Here is a 15,664-nt window from a genome sequence, read left to right as displayed (position 1 = left end):
GGAGGAAAACCTCGCAGTTGTGCTATGAAACCATCGTTAGGAGGGAGAAAGATATGAACATAGGTACAGTTAAAGGAACGAAAGGGGTTGCAGCTAAGGGCCAATGGGACACTGCTAAGAACCTCCAGTAATGCCTGAAGTGTACTGCGTGAGGTACACTGATGGCATTAGCCCCTACAGGGTTAGAAGCAATGGCTGTCATAAACTTCCTCCTCCTCCATAATGTAAGTCTGTCTTCAAGACTGACTGGGATTACTAAGGCATGTTTGACCATTATTAGCACAAAACATAGCACACAAAATTACAAGGAAGGGGTAGGAGTGAATGCACAAGCATCCAACTCCTCTAACTGCTTATCCAACACTCTCCATCTTAGGTGAGAAGACACTGCCATTCCCAGACTCATAGTAGTGCCAGACATCCGACAGAATGAGGAAACTAGGTTAACTCCTGGCAGAAATTGCAGAAATAGTGTGAATACATATTTCATCATTAAATGGGGCTGTGTTTGAAGTTTTTTTTTTTTTTTTGCAGAGAGTAGAACCCCCTCAAAGGCAGTGGGTCAAGAAATGACCGCTATGGAAGACAATGCTGAAAAATGAATTTTTTCAACACATTGCAGCTGCTCAATTTTAAACCAGCATGTTATCATTTACTCTTCCACAACCTTACTGGTGTGAAACCATGATGAAAACAACACCAACTAACTGACCAATCTATTGTCAAGAAGTTTTGAAAGACAACGCATACAATTTTCTTTAACCAGATTTTTAGATGTCCCCATCAAATGCAATATTATTTCAAAAGCCTGAATTTTACTGAAAAAATGGGATGAACATTTGATCAATTCACTCTCTGCTGCTTAGAGGAATGACTTCACTGATAGATTGCTACTGCAAAATTTTATAGAAAAAGATGTCAGTACACTGTTACCAAACTGCTAAGTTATTAAGGAGTTTTGATCAGCAAGTCATTTTTTTTTTTATTTACATTATGCAAATGGCATAGCAATTTTGTAAGCTGTCTTGTAAACAAAATATATAAAACCCTTTTACTGAAATGATTTCCTTCCACACTGGATCTTTTAACCCTTACATCTTGTTATATATATATATATTTAAAATATTGCACAATACAGTAGTTGTAATGTCCCTGGCACACTTACTAATATACACTCCTGACAAGAAGATTGATACCGTACCTGCAATTATGGAACTGCACCAATGGATCCCTCCCTATTCTTCTTCTTCTTTTTCTTTTTGGGTGATTCTTGTTGATCAGCTGCCTCACCTCCGTTCACAGTGAATGAAGTTTCCATAGCTTCTTCTTCTAGTGGAAGAGACTTCTTTTTCTTCTTCTTTTTTGGGGTGGTTCCTTCATCATCCACCTGTGCTGGCTCCTCCACAGGTTCTTGCTCCTGGCTACCATTCAGATTTACTTCATCAGGTAGTAAAGACTTCTTCTTCTTCTTTTTCTTTTTTGGAGCGTCTTCGCCATCCGCTGGCACTGGCTCCTCTGCAGTTTCTTGTTCCTGACTACCATTGACATCTTGTCCTTCGTCAGGCTGCAATGACTTCTTCTTCTTCTTCTTTTTCTTTACACTTTCCTCTGTTGTTCCATTCAAATCTTCGGGTTCTTCAGCCACCTGTATAATCCAAGCCAGAATTTCATTAAGTTGAAAATCACTAAAATAAAAACACCTGAATTACTACTCAATCTTACAGAAGTTTCACAAACCAGGGAATTTTAGTTAAATTACGCCAAACACTTAGTAGACATCATCCCAATGCCAACTGGTGTAAAAATGTTTATGGTTACTGTCAGTTTCTACCTATGACTTCATTTGAAGTTATTAGGATCTTCTGCAATGAAATCTCATGCCAATACTGTATAGTTAAACTGTTACCTTAATAGTAACCTTTGAAGGCAGTTTTACACTTCCATTTTCTTCCTTAAAGTTTTGAAAGTTTTGACATAAGAAAGAAATTGTTTTTCCTTTCAAAATTATATCTTTCCCACTGATTTCAAATCTTTAAGCACTTTTTTGTTACATTTCTTCTAAACAGCACTACAATATCTTACCATGCCTTTAAAATACCATGTACTGTACTCGTATATGTGAAATATTTAACTAATGTAATGTTTTGACCACTTTTTCCAAAGAATCATCATTGTATAATCTCTCCAGTGCAAGTGCTGATTTTCTGGGCTATCAAAAGTTATGCTAGGCTATATTTTGTATCAGAAGACTTAGCTACTATACAAACATTAAGTACCAACACCAGCTGCTAACATATAAGGGTACTGGCTAATACTTTCAATAACAACAAAATATAATTAAAAATTAACATAGAAGAAATGGACATTATGTTATCCCAAACTGAAACGAATCAAAAGAGATTGTTTCTATTAATGTAAAATTTAAGCAGGTGGGTGCCATTTTCAGTAGATTAGGCTACGCTACAACTTGCGCCTTTTTCATAATTTATTTTTTATATTCTTTTACTTTTACAAGTGCTAACATGTTGCGTTATAGCCTGTAAGTACGTCTACGGTATTTTGAAACCTTATATTAATTAATCTGGTGTTCTAATTGTAGCCCTTTGACCTGCTGTTTGTGTATACCAACCCCCTCCCTCCCCCCAAATCAAACTTATGATTTCAACTTGTGCCACAACTGGGGTTACATGAAATTATACTATGGAAGTAACAGAAGGTAAAGGGAAATACAAAAAAGAAATCACTTATTAAAAAAAGAAAACCAGATCTAGTGATCCAGGAAATTTGAAATTGGTGCCAAATTAGCGAAAGAACAAGATTGCAGGTGGGCACTGTGGCTGACTGTTTCAATACTTTCCGAAGTTACTATGTCAAATAGTAGAGCTTTCTATTCAAAAATAAAAACAAATACCTTCAAGGTTTGGAACCCTCTGAATCAAGCACTGCAAATAGTATAAGGTATAAGTAGTTAAATTTTTTTTAAAATAAAGGCCGTGTCTAAGAACTTACCACAGCTTCTGCTGTTGCAACATCTTCTACGGCATTTGCCCCCTCCTCATCACCCGCCTTCTTCTTCTTCTTCTTCTTCTTTTTCTTTTTAGGTGACTCTTCTGACTCTCCTTCACCTAACCCTTCTTCATCTCCTGTTAAAAGATTTTAAAAGTTTAAATGGAAAAAAAAATACATAAATACAAGTTACAAGTTTGTCATTTTCATCACTGAAAAATATACAGTACTTAAATTACTCGCGGTATGACAGTGGTCCTAATGGTGGGGGGGGGGGAGACCCAAAGCTTGGTTGTGTCATTTTGTTGATTTTAATTATTACTGCTCCTTTTGCACAGTTCATTATATGACTTCTGTGACATATGAAGTTTTCCTAGATTACCTTACTGACAATGACAGAAAACGTTAGTCACCAAGTTTACAGTCTCATTCGTTACTTGGTTTTACCTTACTGTGGGTGCAAAAGAAAACGGCAGCCAATGAATTAGTACAGGGGGTAACATTGGTATACTGTACTGTAAATGTGCTAGCATGGCAAATACCCATTAGGTGATACTGTACTCTATATTTTTATGCCAACCATTTATTTCTTTTTTTAAGGGTAGTGTATTAAGCTAACTTTTAAATGAAACTAAAGTGCTTTGGGAGCATGATTTGGGTCATATTTAGGGTTCAAACTTTAGAAATAAGCAGCAACCTGTTCATAAGCCATTTTCAATTACAAAAGTACTACATTCATAACATTGACTTCATTAATAAACTGAGAGCATTTACATATGCATTTCAGTATTCAACTCTACTGATCATATTACCCACTTACAATAATGTTACTAGATTCCTCATCATTTTCAATTAAACAAATTATATAAACTTTAATAAAATACAAATACAATCTTTATCATTAAAAAAGACAAATCCTTCAGGCCAGCCATGTGAGACCTAAATAACTGATGATAATAATCCTCAAATAATTTTTTTGTAAATGTCTACAAATTTTTATTTACTGTACTGCCTACATCTCTAACAAGCTTGATAAAACCAAACCCACTACTAAACTACACAATGAACTATATTACCATGCTACAATCCAACTTCCAAAGGGCTGACTTGGAATATATCTCAAGATGAATAAATAACTTACCGTTAGCCATTTCTTCCCGCTTCCGTTTCTTAGCATTTAACTGTGCTCTGCTAAGTGCTTCATTGTGTTCACTTAAGGCTTCAGCCATGACTTCCACATTTTTCCTCGGGATGTCTCCACTTTCGTAAAACTTGAGTCTTTCTTCTACTTGCTCCTTCAATTTTTCTCCATAGACTGATGTTAAATGTTCTGTTGAAAAAATGCAAAAGCCACATTTATTGCAGCAATTTTTAAAACGCTAAAGGGCAAACATTTTTTTAAGGTTTTAGATACTGCAAACAATTCTAAAATAGTTTACTTTTCATACTGCGTACTAAATGTAACAAATGGCATCACACGCTCACGATGCATAATCTACACAGAGTAAGAGATTTCAGATGCCAAAAATACATTACAAGATAAGACTAGGAAGAATTCCTGAGGCAAGAGTTCAGGAAGGTTACCTGCACCGATGAAATGGGAAGGTAGTTACACTACTGATATATATAAATGTACAATTAGCAGAGACAGTATAAAACCACAAAAGAGTACCCAAGTCCTGTACTAACTATCTAAGGAGCAAAACATAAGAACAGACAAGGAAACTGGAGGTTTTAACATGATGTAACCATGGAATGTTAATATTCATAGCCCAAGTACACTGGGAAGATCAAAGTAAGACAGGAATTGGTGGAGAGATGTGATATCAGGAAGCTCAAAAGAGACACCACAAGGATTTAGATGGTTTTGACATCTGATAAAGAAGGGATGGCTAACAGTTGGTCAAGAGTAGAATAGATATGGAAGTAGCAAGGTGAAGACCAATACACAGAAAAAAGAAATAATGGAAAAATGCAACACATGACACCTACTGTTAAATCAAAATAAAAAAGAAGTACAACAAACTCAAGAATTAAACTAACATAGGCACTGCAGAAACATGAAAACAGCAATCCTAGGAATATCAAGTTTACTTAATGGATTTACTAAACTTCTTGGGTGTTGGTTGAAATTCAAGTCATATAACATACATGTCCAACAGTCATACAAGCATCAATTCTTCTGTGTGGTTATCCTACTGAAATCTTCAGCAGGTTTCATGATTTCATTTGTTGTTTTGTCATTTTACTTCTAAAAGGTCTGGCACTGGTTTACAAATATTGGTCAGAACATTAATTACTTCTGAAAACCTGGAGTTTTTACCAATTATTACAAGGAATCTTGACTCTTTCAAAGTACACACTTACCTGAAAAGCAGTCAATTCTTGAAGCAATTGAACACTTATTGGCTAAATATCTTGAAATTCTTCCTTTATTGGCTAGCCCAGCACGAGCAATAAAAGACGCATGGTAAATCAGACCATACTTAGGAGTGTTGCTGCGGGTCTTGATTGCACGAAACAGCGCTTTCTCTGCACCCAAAATCTGAACAGTTGAGGCTGGATATTTAGCCAGATTGGTCAGTGACCCTGAGTGGGAAATCAAACGTGCTCCAACCACCTCCCCAATTAAAACAGCAAGATTAGGTGCAACCATGGACATTTTATTTTTTAAGTACTCTGCCAGCTGTTTGCGATATGCAGAGAGACTTATAACTCGCTTAGCAAATCTCTCAATGTTCATCAAATCAATGGGTGATATATCCATACCTGTGAAAAGCAATAACCAAATCAGTCTTACATGAAAAAGTGAGGAAAAAAGTCTAAAAATACTGTGAAGGACATACTTTCATAATTTTCACAATTACTTGCAGCGTTAATGACATGAAACTTACAGTTCTATGATATAATAGTTGTATGAACAGCTTTTTAAAACTAAGGATGGACAGGCTGAGTTATAAGTTACACAAACTTACCATAATTCTTAACTTTTACACTCTGTCAAAAATTTACTGTAAGTTCTTAAATACTGCAACCGGTCAGCTATGGCTATAATCTAAACCTTACTTGGGTTTTCATTCTAAGGACCAAGAAAGCTCATTCTAATGACATCTAACTTGCAATTATGTCACAAATAATACGATTAAAATGAAGTGAATGTGATAACACTATATTTATAATTTATATATCAAAAAGAGCAAGTTGGAATATGACTAAATTTAAGACACCACTACCACTTACCCATGGACATTCTTGATGCATCAAGAATTGCTTGTGCCTTGGCTGGGTCCATAACAATTTCTTCCAGCTTTTCCAAGGAGGCTTCTGAAAGTGTCTTTCTGTCCTTAATGGCATCTGCACATAGACTGTACTGGTAGTTATCAGTTACAATCTTTCCCAACTCAGGAAAATGATAAGAATACCACTCCCTGCAAGAAGAAAATCTAGTGTAAGCACATACTACATTCTTTAACATAAGACATCCAACTGAACTTCGGTATTTAAATAATAACAGGTATGACCTTTTGCATTTAAATTAGGATCAATCCACTGTCAAGTTCCATAACTTTCATTAGGTGGATATTTTACCTTATGTAAACACAAGTGTACAGAAATACCATTTACATCACTATAACAGCCACAGCATAAAAAAGGATTTCTTTCACAGTAATCATTTAAGATAAAAAACAACCTGTCTAAAATGAAATAATTGATGAAACCAAATGGATAAAAAATCAACTCTTTTTATGGATTAACAAACATGTTAATCATTAAATTTTGTACTTTGTACTCGGGTTGCTGGAATGACCACTGGTATCTCATCTTTGCTAATCTAGAATGGTATCCACGAAACTGACTGATTTTAAACTGTGATCTGGTTAGTTGGTAAATGATGGGGCACGAACAGTCTCAGCTGGATTATGGTATAGTGTAGGATGGAATAAAGAATATCTAACAAGTCCTAGAACTGTAGTGGAAAGAAAAGATTTTCATTTTAAATGGATGGGCCAGTCAATCTGGAATCAAACATTCTTGATTTTATCATAAGACATTACTCAATGGTCTCTGTACCTTCCTACACTGGATGCTTAGATTCACCTCCAAAGTACTATTGTATCTAATGCCCTTTTTTTTTTTTTTTTAAATGAAAGTATGAAATACAGGCATGCATGAAAATTCATTCAATACCACTTTAATTTTATGTAAAAAATAGGTTTCTGATGAAAATATCTAATGTCAAATGTGTTTATAATGTTAAGTTTTAAATTCACTGCCCTACTTAAGAAAACTTTCACCTGATAAGCTCAGCTCAGCCCATACTTTTACCACAGCAATGAGATGTTTGGCAATACAAAAATTCCTTGTTTGCCCCACCCTAGCAATCTTGAGGTGTCTGACACACTATAATTACAGATTAAGAGGCAGATGGCTTTTCAGTAACTTAAAAACAAATGAAAAGGTTAAATTATAAAAAATGTCCATGATTTAATCCTTTCATGAATGGAAAAAAGGTATACCCAAATTATCAAAGAAACATTCCATAAAGACTGTAACTGACAATACATTTATAAAACATGAAATTAAATATAAATTGTATATAAATATTACAACTTACTTCATTCGCATAGCAAATGTGTTTATGTCCTTATCCAACTGATCTAAAATGTTAATGCTCTGAATGATCATGTTGTCAGCCCTGTTGACATTGAATTTCACTTTCCCTCTTGAATACGAGTGGCCGAGACCAAGCTCTGTTTGTCTCATAGACGCAGGTGACAGGCCCTTCACATAACTTGAAAGGTGCTGCCGAATGCCACGTATAATCTGTACAAAGTATTCAACACTATTAGTGCAACATAGTTTCATAGTATAAATTATGTGATAAACTTAAATACTCTAACAAGAGCCCCTATTTTCCTTTATACTGCCATGCAACAAACTATCCTATTAAAATGTACATCTATTCCTCTCTCTAAAATATGAGGTCAACTGTTTGAAAATATGAACAAATAATAGTAATACACTACATAACTATAATGTTACAATTCATATTACAAACTATAATAAAAAATCATACGAAATAAAGTATGAAATACAAGGCCAAAACAAACTCAAGTCAACAACACAATGCTGTACATACCTCTGGTACAACTCCAACATGAGTTACTGAAAGACTCAGCGCTTCATTGATGGCTGCCGCAAGTTTCACATCAGCCACTCCGAGCAGAACCTTACTATTCTTGCCTACCGCAGGCAAATTTGTTTCCAAAAATGCAGACAACTCTGACGTGAGTATACCTGTAAAATAATCAATATCTCAGTCAACTAACAGAATATAAAATCATGTACTTACAAGAATACATTCAGCAATTGCTCGCTATAAAGTGGTTCGGATTCACAGTAAGCTGTAGGTCCCGTTGCTAAGTAACCAACTGGTTCTTAGCCACGTAAAAAAGTCTAATCCTTTGGGCCAGCCCTAGGAGAGCTGTTCATCAGCTCAGAGGTCTGGTAAAACTAAGGTATACTTAACTTTTTCAGCAATTGCTAAGTGACATTCAACAATTGCTAAGGGACTTTTAAAATTTCTAAGTGAAGCTTTTATGACTACAATATGCAAAAAAATTATATTACTGTAAATAAACATTAAAAGCAATGCCAATTCAATAAAAATGTAAGAACCAGTAACCTTACGTAAGAAACAAATATTCGGATACATACTATTGTATCTACGTGAATATTTCAAATCACGCAAAGAAACATTCAACATTAGCAAGCAATAATTGGTTTCTATACAAAGTGAGTACATACAAACTTTTTGACTTCAGGACACTGAATTCTCCACAACAAAAAGGTTGTTACATTAATTACTGGTACAATAAACCAGACTCTAAAGCTGAAATAAACAAAACTAAACAATATCGTTAGGGAGCCCTATTACAATCAATTTAATATGTTGCTATGCACCTAGCATCATAGAGAATCAATGAATATGCTTTATGCAATTAAATATTTCTGGTGTTTTTTATCACTCGAAGGAATGGCTCAAGTGACAACCTTTACTTGCCATCTCTTAAGATTTAGGTTTTTGATATTGCCACAAGAAACTGTTGTAAATGCTTTGAAAATATGACACAGTATACATATATCCAATTCTACAAGGGCATGGGTAATGATTGTTTTTTATAATGCATTCTACAAAGAACTTGTGAATAGAGACCCACACAGCACAAACTAGTAAATTCACATATCTGTATGGGTTCAGAAAATTAAAAAAATCACTGCTATGAAGAGTAGCTTAATGTTCTGCTGCATAACAGAGCCTGGAATACTTAAAAAATCTGGAATCAAGCTTGATTTTTTGCCCCAAAAAGTGTTTGACTGAAGTGCATAAACGCTAATTGCAATATGAAATTAGCAGCGTTAACGGGCTGACTCTCCATTTATCTTTTAAGCTTTAACCTAAGAAATCTTTCTCAACCTTGTCCTCCATATCATCAGCTGATCGTATGTAATCTTGAATGCCAGCTATATCTGTTCATCTGTCCCTGTGTTTATATTCAGTAGTATTTTTGGCGTGCCCATATTTAACTGTACATTATTTATAAAAATACATTGTTTATTTCCATTTTGATTGCATCACTCTCTTTCTCAGATTTATCACAAGGTAAAAGTTGAATGATATTCTGTGGAATAAGTTGAAGTTGTTTCATAGTAAAGCAGCTGTAGAAACAAATTACATTTTAGCATGTAGCTTTATTTTCAATATTAGCATGTATAAACGTTGTGCTTTAGTTTCATAAATGTCTATTTCACATGAATTTAGTATACTGTATAAAACTTTACCCACAGGATTGTGAAGGGAACTATAATGCGTAAATTTGTTGAACTTATGCATAATAGTTACTGTGAAAAAAATATTTACTCCTTACGCAATTTTAATAGAGTTGAATAGTACAGCATTAAAAAATAAAGACAATACTGTACGCCTACTAAAACCAATAATACATAGCTGTCAAAAGATTCATCAAAGAACTGATAGTTCTGCTATAAGTCTGAATGGTGAAATTGTTAGACCACACTAATTATTACCTAACATCTGTTTTTCCGTCTGGGTTTAACTAAAATACACTTGGTGAACACCATTTGCCTTTATTTACATACTCCATATATACAGACCAGTATGAAAATTACAATTACATTACCATATTTGCTCTATGGTACCTTTTAATAATCCTGCCAGTGTGGTTAAGTATTACGAAGCTCTGAAGGTTTCTCCGAGACCTTAACTTTACTTATATAGAGGAGTCACTGAATTCTATTAGGCTTCTCTTGAAAACTAATGAAAAGCTACTCACCTTCTGAAATGGCATTTATATTCTCCAGGGCAGAAGCAGCTGAAGTGAAAGGTTTGAAACCAACCAATCTGACAATGCTATGGAATTTTGAAGAATCATTAACCGCTTCTTCGACCTGGGGCAAAAAGGCACCAACTTCTTCAAATTCTGTCACTCTGAACAGGCCAAAGCCCGAGGCATGTTCAAACAATATATATAGTTGAGCCTGGAAACAAGAAATTTTAAGGTATAAGAAATAACATAAGAAAAAAAGACATTAAATAACAATAAATTGTTAGACTTAAACATACAAATCCCTGCCAAATTAAGTGCTCTATTAATTTTTCTCTATATAACAAAAACCAAGGGTTTAAGAATGTGTACATAAGTGAAAAAATAAACTTTTTTTTTTTTACTGTTAACTACATACAGTGATTACTTATGACACCTACACTCCAATCAGCAGCAACATTTAATTCCACAGAAAATTTATCTATCTCCATTTAATATATACTGTACTACTTATTTTTTGGAGTGATGTTAACAATCCCTATTAGTTTCAATGTTCAAAACAGTATGATTAGCCTCGCATCACAACACTGAACACTTAATTATACATAAAGTACTGTATGCAAAAAGTTATTTCACAATTATTTATAATTAATTAATGGTAATGATGGGTTGTCATCTCTTTTCATACCTATTCATTTTCCTTCTCTTATTACACTAACAGGCATATAATGGTAGAATGTATACATATTATTAGATATATAAAACACGATGCTTCAACCAAGGGTAACTAAAAAAAACCACTCTTATATAGATGAGTAACCTCTGGTTGTGTATGGGACTGAGCTGCTTTCTGAATAAGTATCAAGAAGCTGTCTGGAATGAAATGGTAAAAGCTTACTAGGATACTGATTGATAAAATTATCACAGTTTTAAACAAAGCAAGGTATAGCTGTGGACTAGCACTCGCTAGGCCCGAGTTTGAGTCTCCGGCCGGCTGATGAAGAGTTAGAGGAATTTTATTTCTGGTGATAGAAATTCATTTCTCGCTATAATGTAGTTTGGATCCACACAATAAGCTGTAGGTCCGTTCTTAAGCAACCAGGTGGTTTCTTAGCCATGTAAAATAAGTCTAATCCTTCGGGCAAGCCCTAGGAGAGCTATTAATCAGCTCAGTGGTCTGGTAAAACTAAGGTATACTTATTTTAAACAAAGCATGGATTGGAGGAACAAAACCATACTTATTTATGAGTGTGTATTTTAAAAAACAAATCTCTACAGAGAGCTTTCGGGAATCTGTTCGACCCTCCTTTTCAAACGAACAGATTCCCGAAAGCTCTAAGCAGAGATTTACTTTTAAATATACATACCCATAAATAACTGAGGATTTGTTTCTCCATTTCAAGACTTATGCGACTATGAGTAATCTTTGAAAGCAAGGATTAATACGTGAATAAGGCCTGTATTAGTCTGCGCAGAAGACACAGGAACTGCCAGAGAAAATGAAGGAGACACTACAATTCACAGATGAGGTGTGTTAGAAGGACAATATTTCAAATATATATAGGTTGCAAAGAGATAAGTGTCCAGAGGCCATGCTGAAGAAAATCTTCAAATGTGGCAATATACTGCATCGAGTGAGTTATAAGATTTCCATGTGTACTCGAGTCTAAATGCTATTTAAATATGTCAAGCTTTAATTAAAGATATCTTAACGGTATTGAGCCTTCTATTGACCGCGTATTGAGTTTATCGGCAAAACTGGAGATTACTACAGCGCCCATGTGGTTCGGTTACCATCAGGTTACATGCCAAATGGACACCGTGTTTAGTACCAGCCCTGAGCGTACAAATATAGGCCTAAAATACGGTATATATCTAATGACAAATAAGACACAAATCATAAACAGAAACACAGGAAAGGGCGGTACATATTCCAGTCGGCGACTGTGGGAACCAGGCACGCGACTGGCTGGGTTTAAATTACCCGCGACCTGAATTTTGGGGTGGTCGGGGCGACACATGAAGGACACCTTCAGAACTAGGCCTATGGGAGAGCGGTGCTGCGTAACACTGTTTTTGTCACTCAGGTCCTCTGAAAAAGTTACTTATAAAAAAAAGATGCGTCAAACGGCAAACTGACGGAAATTAACCAGGTAGGCCTCAGTTATTTTTCAGGTGGTTTAGAGCCCTCAGAGTAACTTGAATTAGGCCTATTTGGGAAGTTTTCGCTATGAGGTGAAATCGCCGATGCCTAGCCTACTCCAGCCTCCTTACTCTGCACACTACCCCACCGTACGTTTTAAGGACCTACAGGCCTAGCCTGTTGTCCAGCAACCTCTTCTGAAGCTTCTACAGGTAGGCCTAGCCTAATTTTGCCTCGTGAATGACTAGTAGGCCTACTATGCTAATAGCTAGCCTACTGACCTAACCTACTAAGTGCGTTAGTCTCGCCTCAGGACGATCAAAGCAGGCCAGCTTAGGCCTACGAAATTTCAACACCTAGACAGTGCCAAAACTCGCCTTAGGCCTAAACCAGGTTGAAGGGATTCGGACCGGTAGGCCTATATACTACCTAGTCTAGCTTTAACAGGGCGGATGGAAATATACAATAGATCAAATAGGAATAACATCCCAAGCATCTACAAGGGAAGGGCATAGGCCTACGTGTTCACGACGACGACCATAGGCCTAAGATACACTACGACCTTCACAAAACTAGGCCTATAACGTCTCGGCAATGGATAATTCTATTTAAATTCATCACAAAAACTAACACAGCATTTGACATGGAGCCATACATCATAAAAAACAGTTACGACAAAGCGGAAAAATAACTTAAGCTTACCATTTTCCCCGTTTCACATCGCCAAGACGCACCATGCGGGATTACAATCAGTGGTACCACGATCACGGTACCACACGCACAGCCACACTTGTATACAGGGCGGATATGGTCAATGTCGGTGAACGCTACGGTACGTGGGGTGTACTTATAGAGAAAATGTCTCTTTGCATATAAAATATCGTATCATATAGAAACATAACCTTTTTTTATTCTTTTACAGAGTCCATTTGGTTATAAAGTGTTTTAACGATAGGCCTGTTAAGATTAAGTGGGTGTCTTCCACATTTTTTTTGGGGGGGATATATATAAAATTTCTCTTTATACAATATGTAGGGGAAATTGTTTATAATTATAATTGAAAAAATTTTTATGATGCCCACTTTTCGAGTAAAGTGATCACAATAGGTCTATGAAGATGTCTTGCTCGTTTTGCCTCATCCAAAATTTATCAACAGGTCCTTTGTACAGGATATATTGATTAATTTTTTTATACGTGAACTTTATAGATATGATGACCTCTCAGTATTTATATACGACTACGAAATATATTTACTGTTTATTTTCTTAAAATGTATTAAATGTATTAAAGTTACTGAATCTCTGAGCAAATATGCTTTCCTGTGTGGGCCCCATCTCAAAAATGAAAAAAATAGTCTCAGAGGGACTTATCTATTAGAGTTCTAATAAATTCCCCACAGTGGGGAACTTATCAGATCATAATACAATCACTCCACTTACATTTCAGAATCAATACAAAGTTGCAAAAACTTTTATGAGTTATTCAACATCGCTGTGTTCAAAAGCACTGTGTGTTATCTTTCATACATTATATTTAACTTGGAATGTATTTTACTCTTTGCGTCTCTGCTTACCAGACAAATGTGTTGACACCCATGCTTATAATGAGTTAATAATTAAATTCAGATTAATAATCTTACATTTTTAACAAAGATATGAGAATTAGTGACTGCTTACTGGTAAGTAACATTATTATTATTATTATTAATCCCCAAGCTTCTGCCGGCCCCCTTATCTCAGAAAAGTTGTAATGGACGCCACAGCCAGCGAGCCCTTGTTGTTACAACACCTGATAAACGAGGATAAACTGCACCGTATTCTAATTCAGTAGCCTGAGCAACTGAATGGTGACTAATTATATTAAATGCATATGTCTAAACAGCACACCACCTCTAAATTTCATAACACAGCACAAGACTGAGATCCAAAATGAGTCTGAATCCTACAGGCTACTGATTATTGAACTTTTCTTTCAACGTTTTCAGAACAAAGAAAAGTGCAATGTTCTACTTTGTTTAGATTTCCTAGAATCTTTTATATATAAAAAATGGATGGGTGCATCAACCTGTAGCCTATTGAACATGGCAACGGCTCCCTAGTCAGTGACTACGTCTGAAAAGTAGAACCTAAAGCAATATAACAGAACTATATAGTGCAGGAGATACCTCCAAGCCTTCATTACCATGCTCGTTTATACAGCTGGCAAGACAGTTCTGATTACCATCGCAAGAAACATGAAAATTACGACCCATTTAAGTTTTAATGATGCCATGCTTTCCAGCCAGACAGACAGGGCGGTCATGATCACATTACCAATGTCGGGAAAGACTACGGATACTCCAGGTCTAGAAGCGAGGACGGTAACATAGAAAACGACACAGGTTTCTTCGAATTTTGGGAGACGAATATAATTTGACACAATTGCAAAACTCCATTTAAAAAGGAAAGATCTTAACAACAATTCACTCTGGCGTTTGCAAATTAGACAGTAAGATAAAACACTTCATTAATGGTGCAAATTTGTTTTAAACATTTGGAACGATTCCTTTCCATATAAAGTTTGAACGATTAATTACTTTTCGAAACGAGTGATAGTCTTGTATTTCGTTTGTTAATTAATACTGGAAGAATATTAAATATATCAAATATCCGTAATAACAATAATAATAATGAATAAATCCTCCAGGGATTGCATTTCACTGGCTACTATTTGATATATCAAGGCAATAATGAATATAAAACAAGTGTTGTGAAGTACATGAAAACCAAAAATACATATATAAAAGACTTCTACCATCGAAAGCTGAAGTAAGACTATTACTTAACTAAACACTCAATCATGTTATTCGTAGGTGGCAAAAGACAATTGTGCAAGGTGAAAAGATAAAGACTAGAAAAAAGACTTTACGTGAAAAAATCAGAATGTTGGTACCAACTGACCACAAGGTTTTGACAAGAAGAAATAAATCAGAATGTTGTTGATTCATCGTGCAAAAGGTTTCTTAAATGTGAAGAACAACTTGGTTATAAGCACAAGATTTATACGTGCAAAATATTTTATTCCTTGGTGTTTGTTAATGGGCAAGTCTTATTTAGCAGTAAGCTTCGTAGACCTTTCTTCCATTTTATCCAGGCTGTCACTACACACACGTTCGTTCTCTCTCTCTCT

General features: G+C 35.4%; 1 protein-coding gene across 2 annotated transcripts in view; it reads right to left on the bottom strand.

The window, feature by feature from the left end:
- The window catches only part of Nop56 (Nop56 ribonucleoprotein), a 34,198-nt gene that overhangs the window by 1,119 nt on the left and 17,415 nt on the right, over positions 1-15,664 (bottom strand). Inside the window, exons 1-9 of one of the 2 annotated variants that reach the window (XM_067103372.1) lie at positions 13,198-14,605; positions 10,362-10,566; positions 8,147-8,304; positions 7,622-7,830; positions 6,247-6,434; positions 5,374-5,775; positions 4,148-4,336; positions 3,010-3,143; positions 1,202-1,645 (exon numbers count right to left, since the gene is read on the bottom strand). In XM_067103372.1, coding sequence (XP_066959473.1) covers positions 1,208-1,645; positions 3,010-3,143; positions 4,148-4,336; positions 5,374-5,775; positions 6,247-6,434; positions 7,622-7,830; positions 8,147-8,304; positions 10,362-10,566; positions 13,198-13,200 — 1,926 coding nt within the window. In that variant the 5' untranslated portion in view covers positions 13,201-14,605 and the 3' untranslated portion in view covers positions 1,202-1,207. Of the gene's footprint in view, positions 1-1,201; positions 1,646-3,009; positions 3,144-4,147; positions 4,337-5,373; positions 5,776-6,246; positions 6,435-7,621; positions 7,831-8,146; positions 8,305-10,361; positions 10,567-13,197; positions 14,606-15,664 lie in introns of those variants that run through there. The other variant, XM_067103371.1, reaches the window with a different exon arrangement.

The sequence above is a fragment of the Macrobrachium rosenbergii genome, chromosome 5, assembly GCF_040412425.1.
Source record: "Macrobrachium rosenbergii isolate ZJJX-2024 chromosome 5, ASM4041242v1, whole genome shotgun sequence".
NCBI lineage: Eukaryota > Metazoa > Arthropoda > Malacostraca > Decapoda > Palaemonidae > Macrobrachium > Macrobrachium rosenbergii.
Note: the sequence above shows the minus strand (reverse complement) of the source record. Positions and strands in the feature narration are given on the sequence as shown.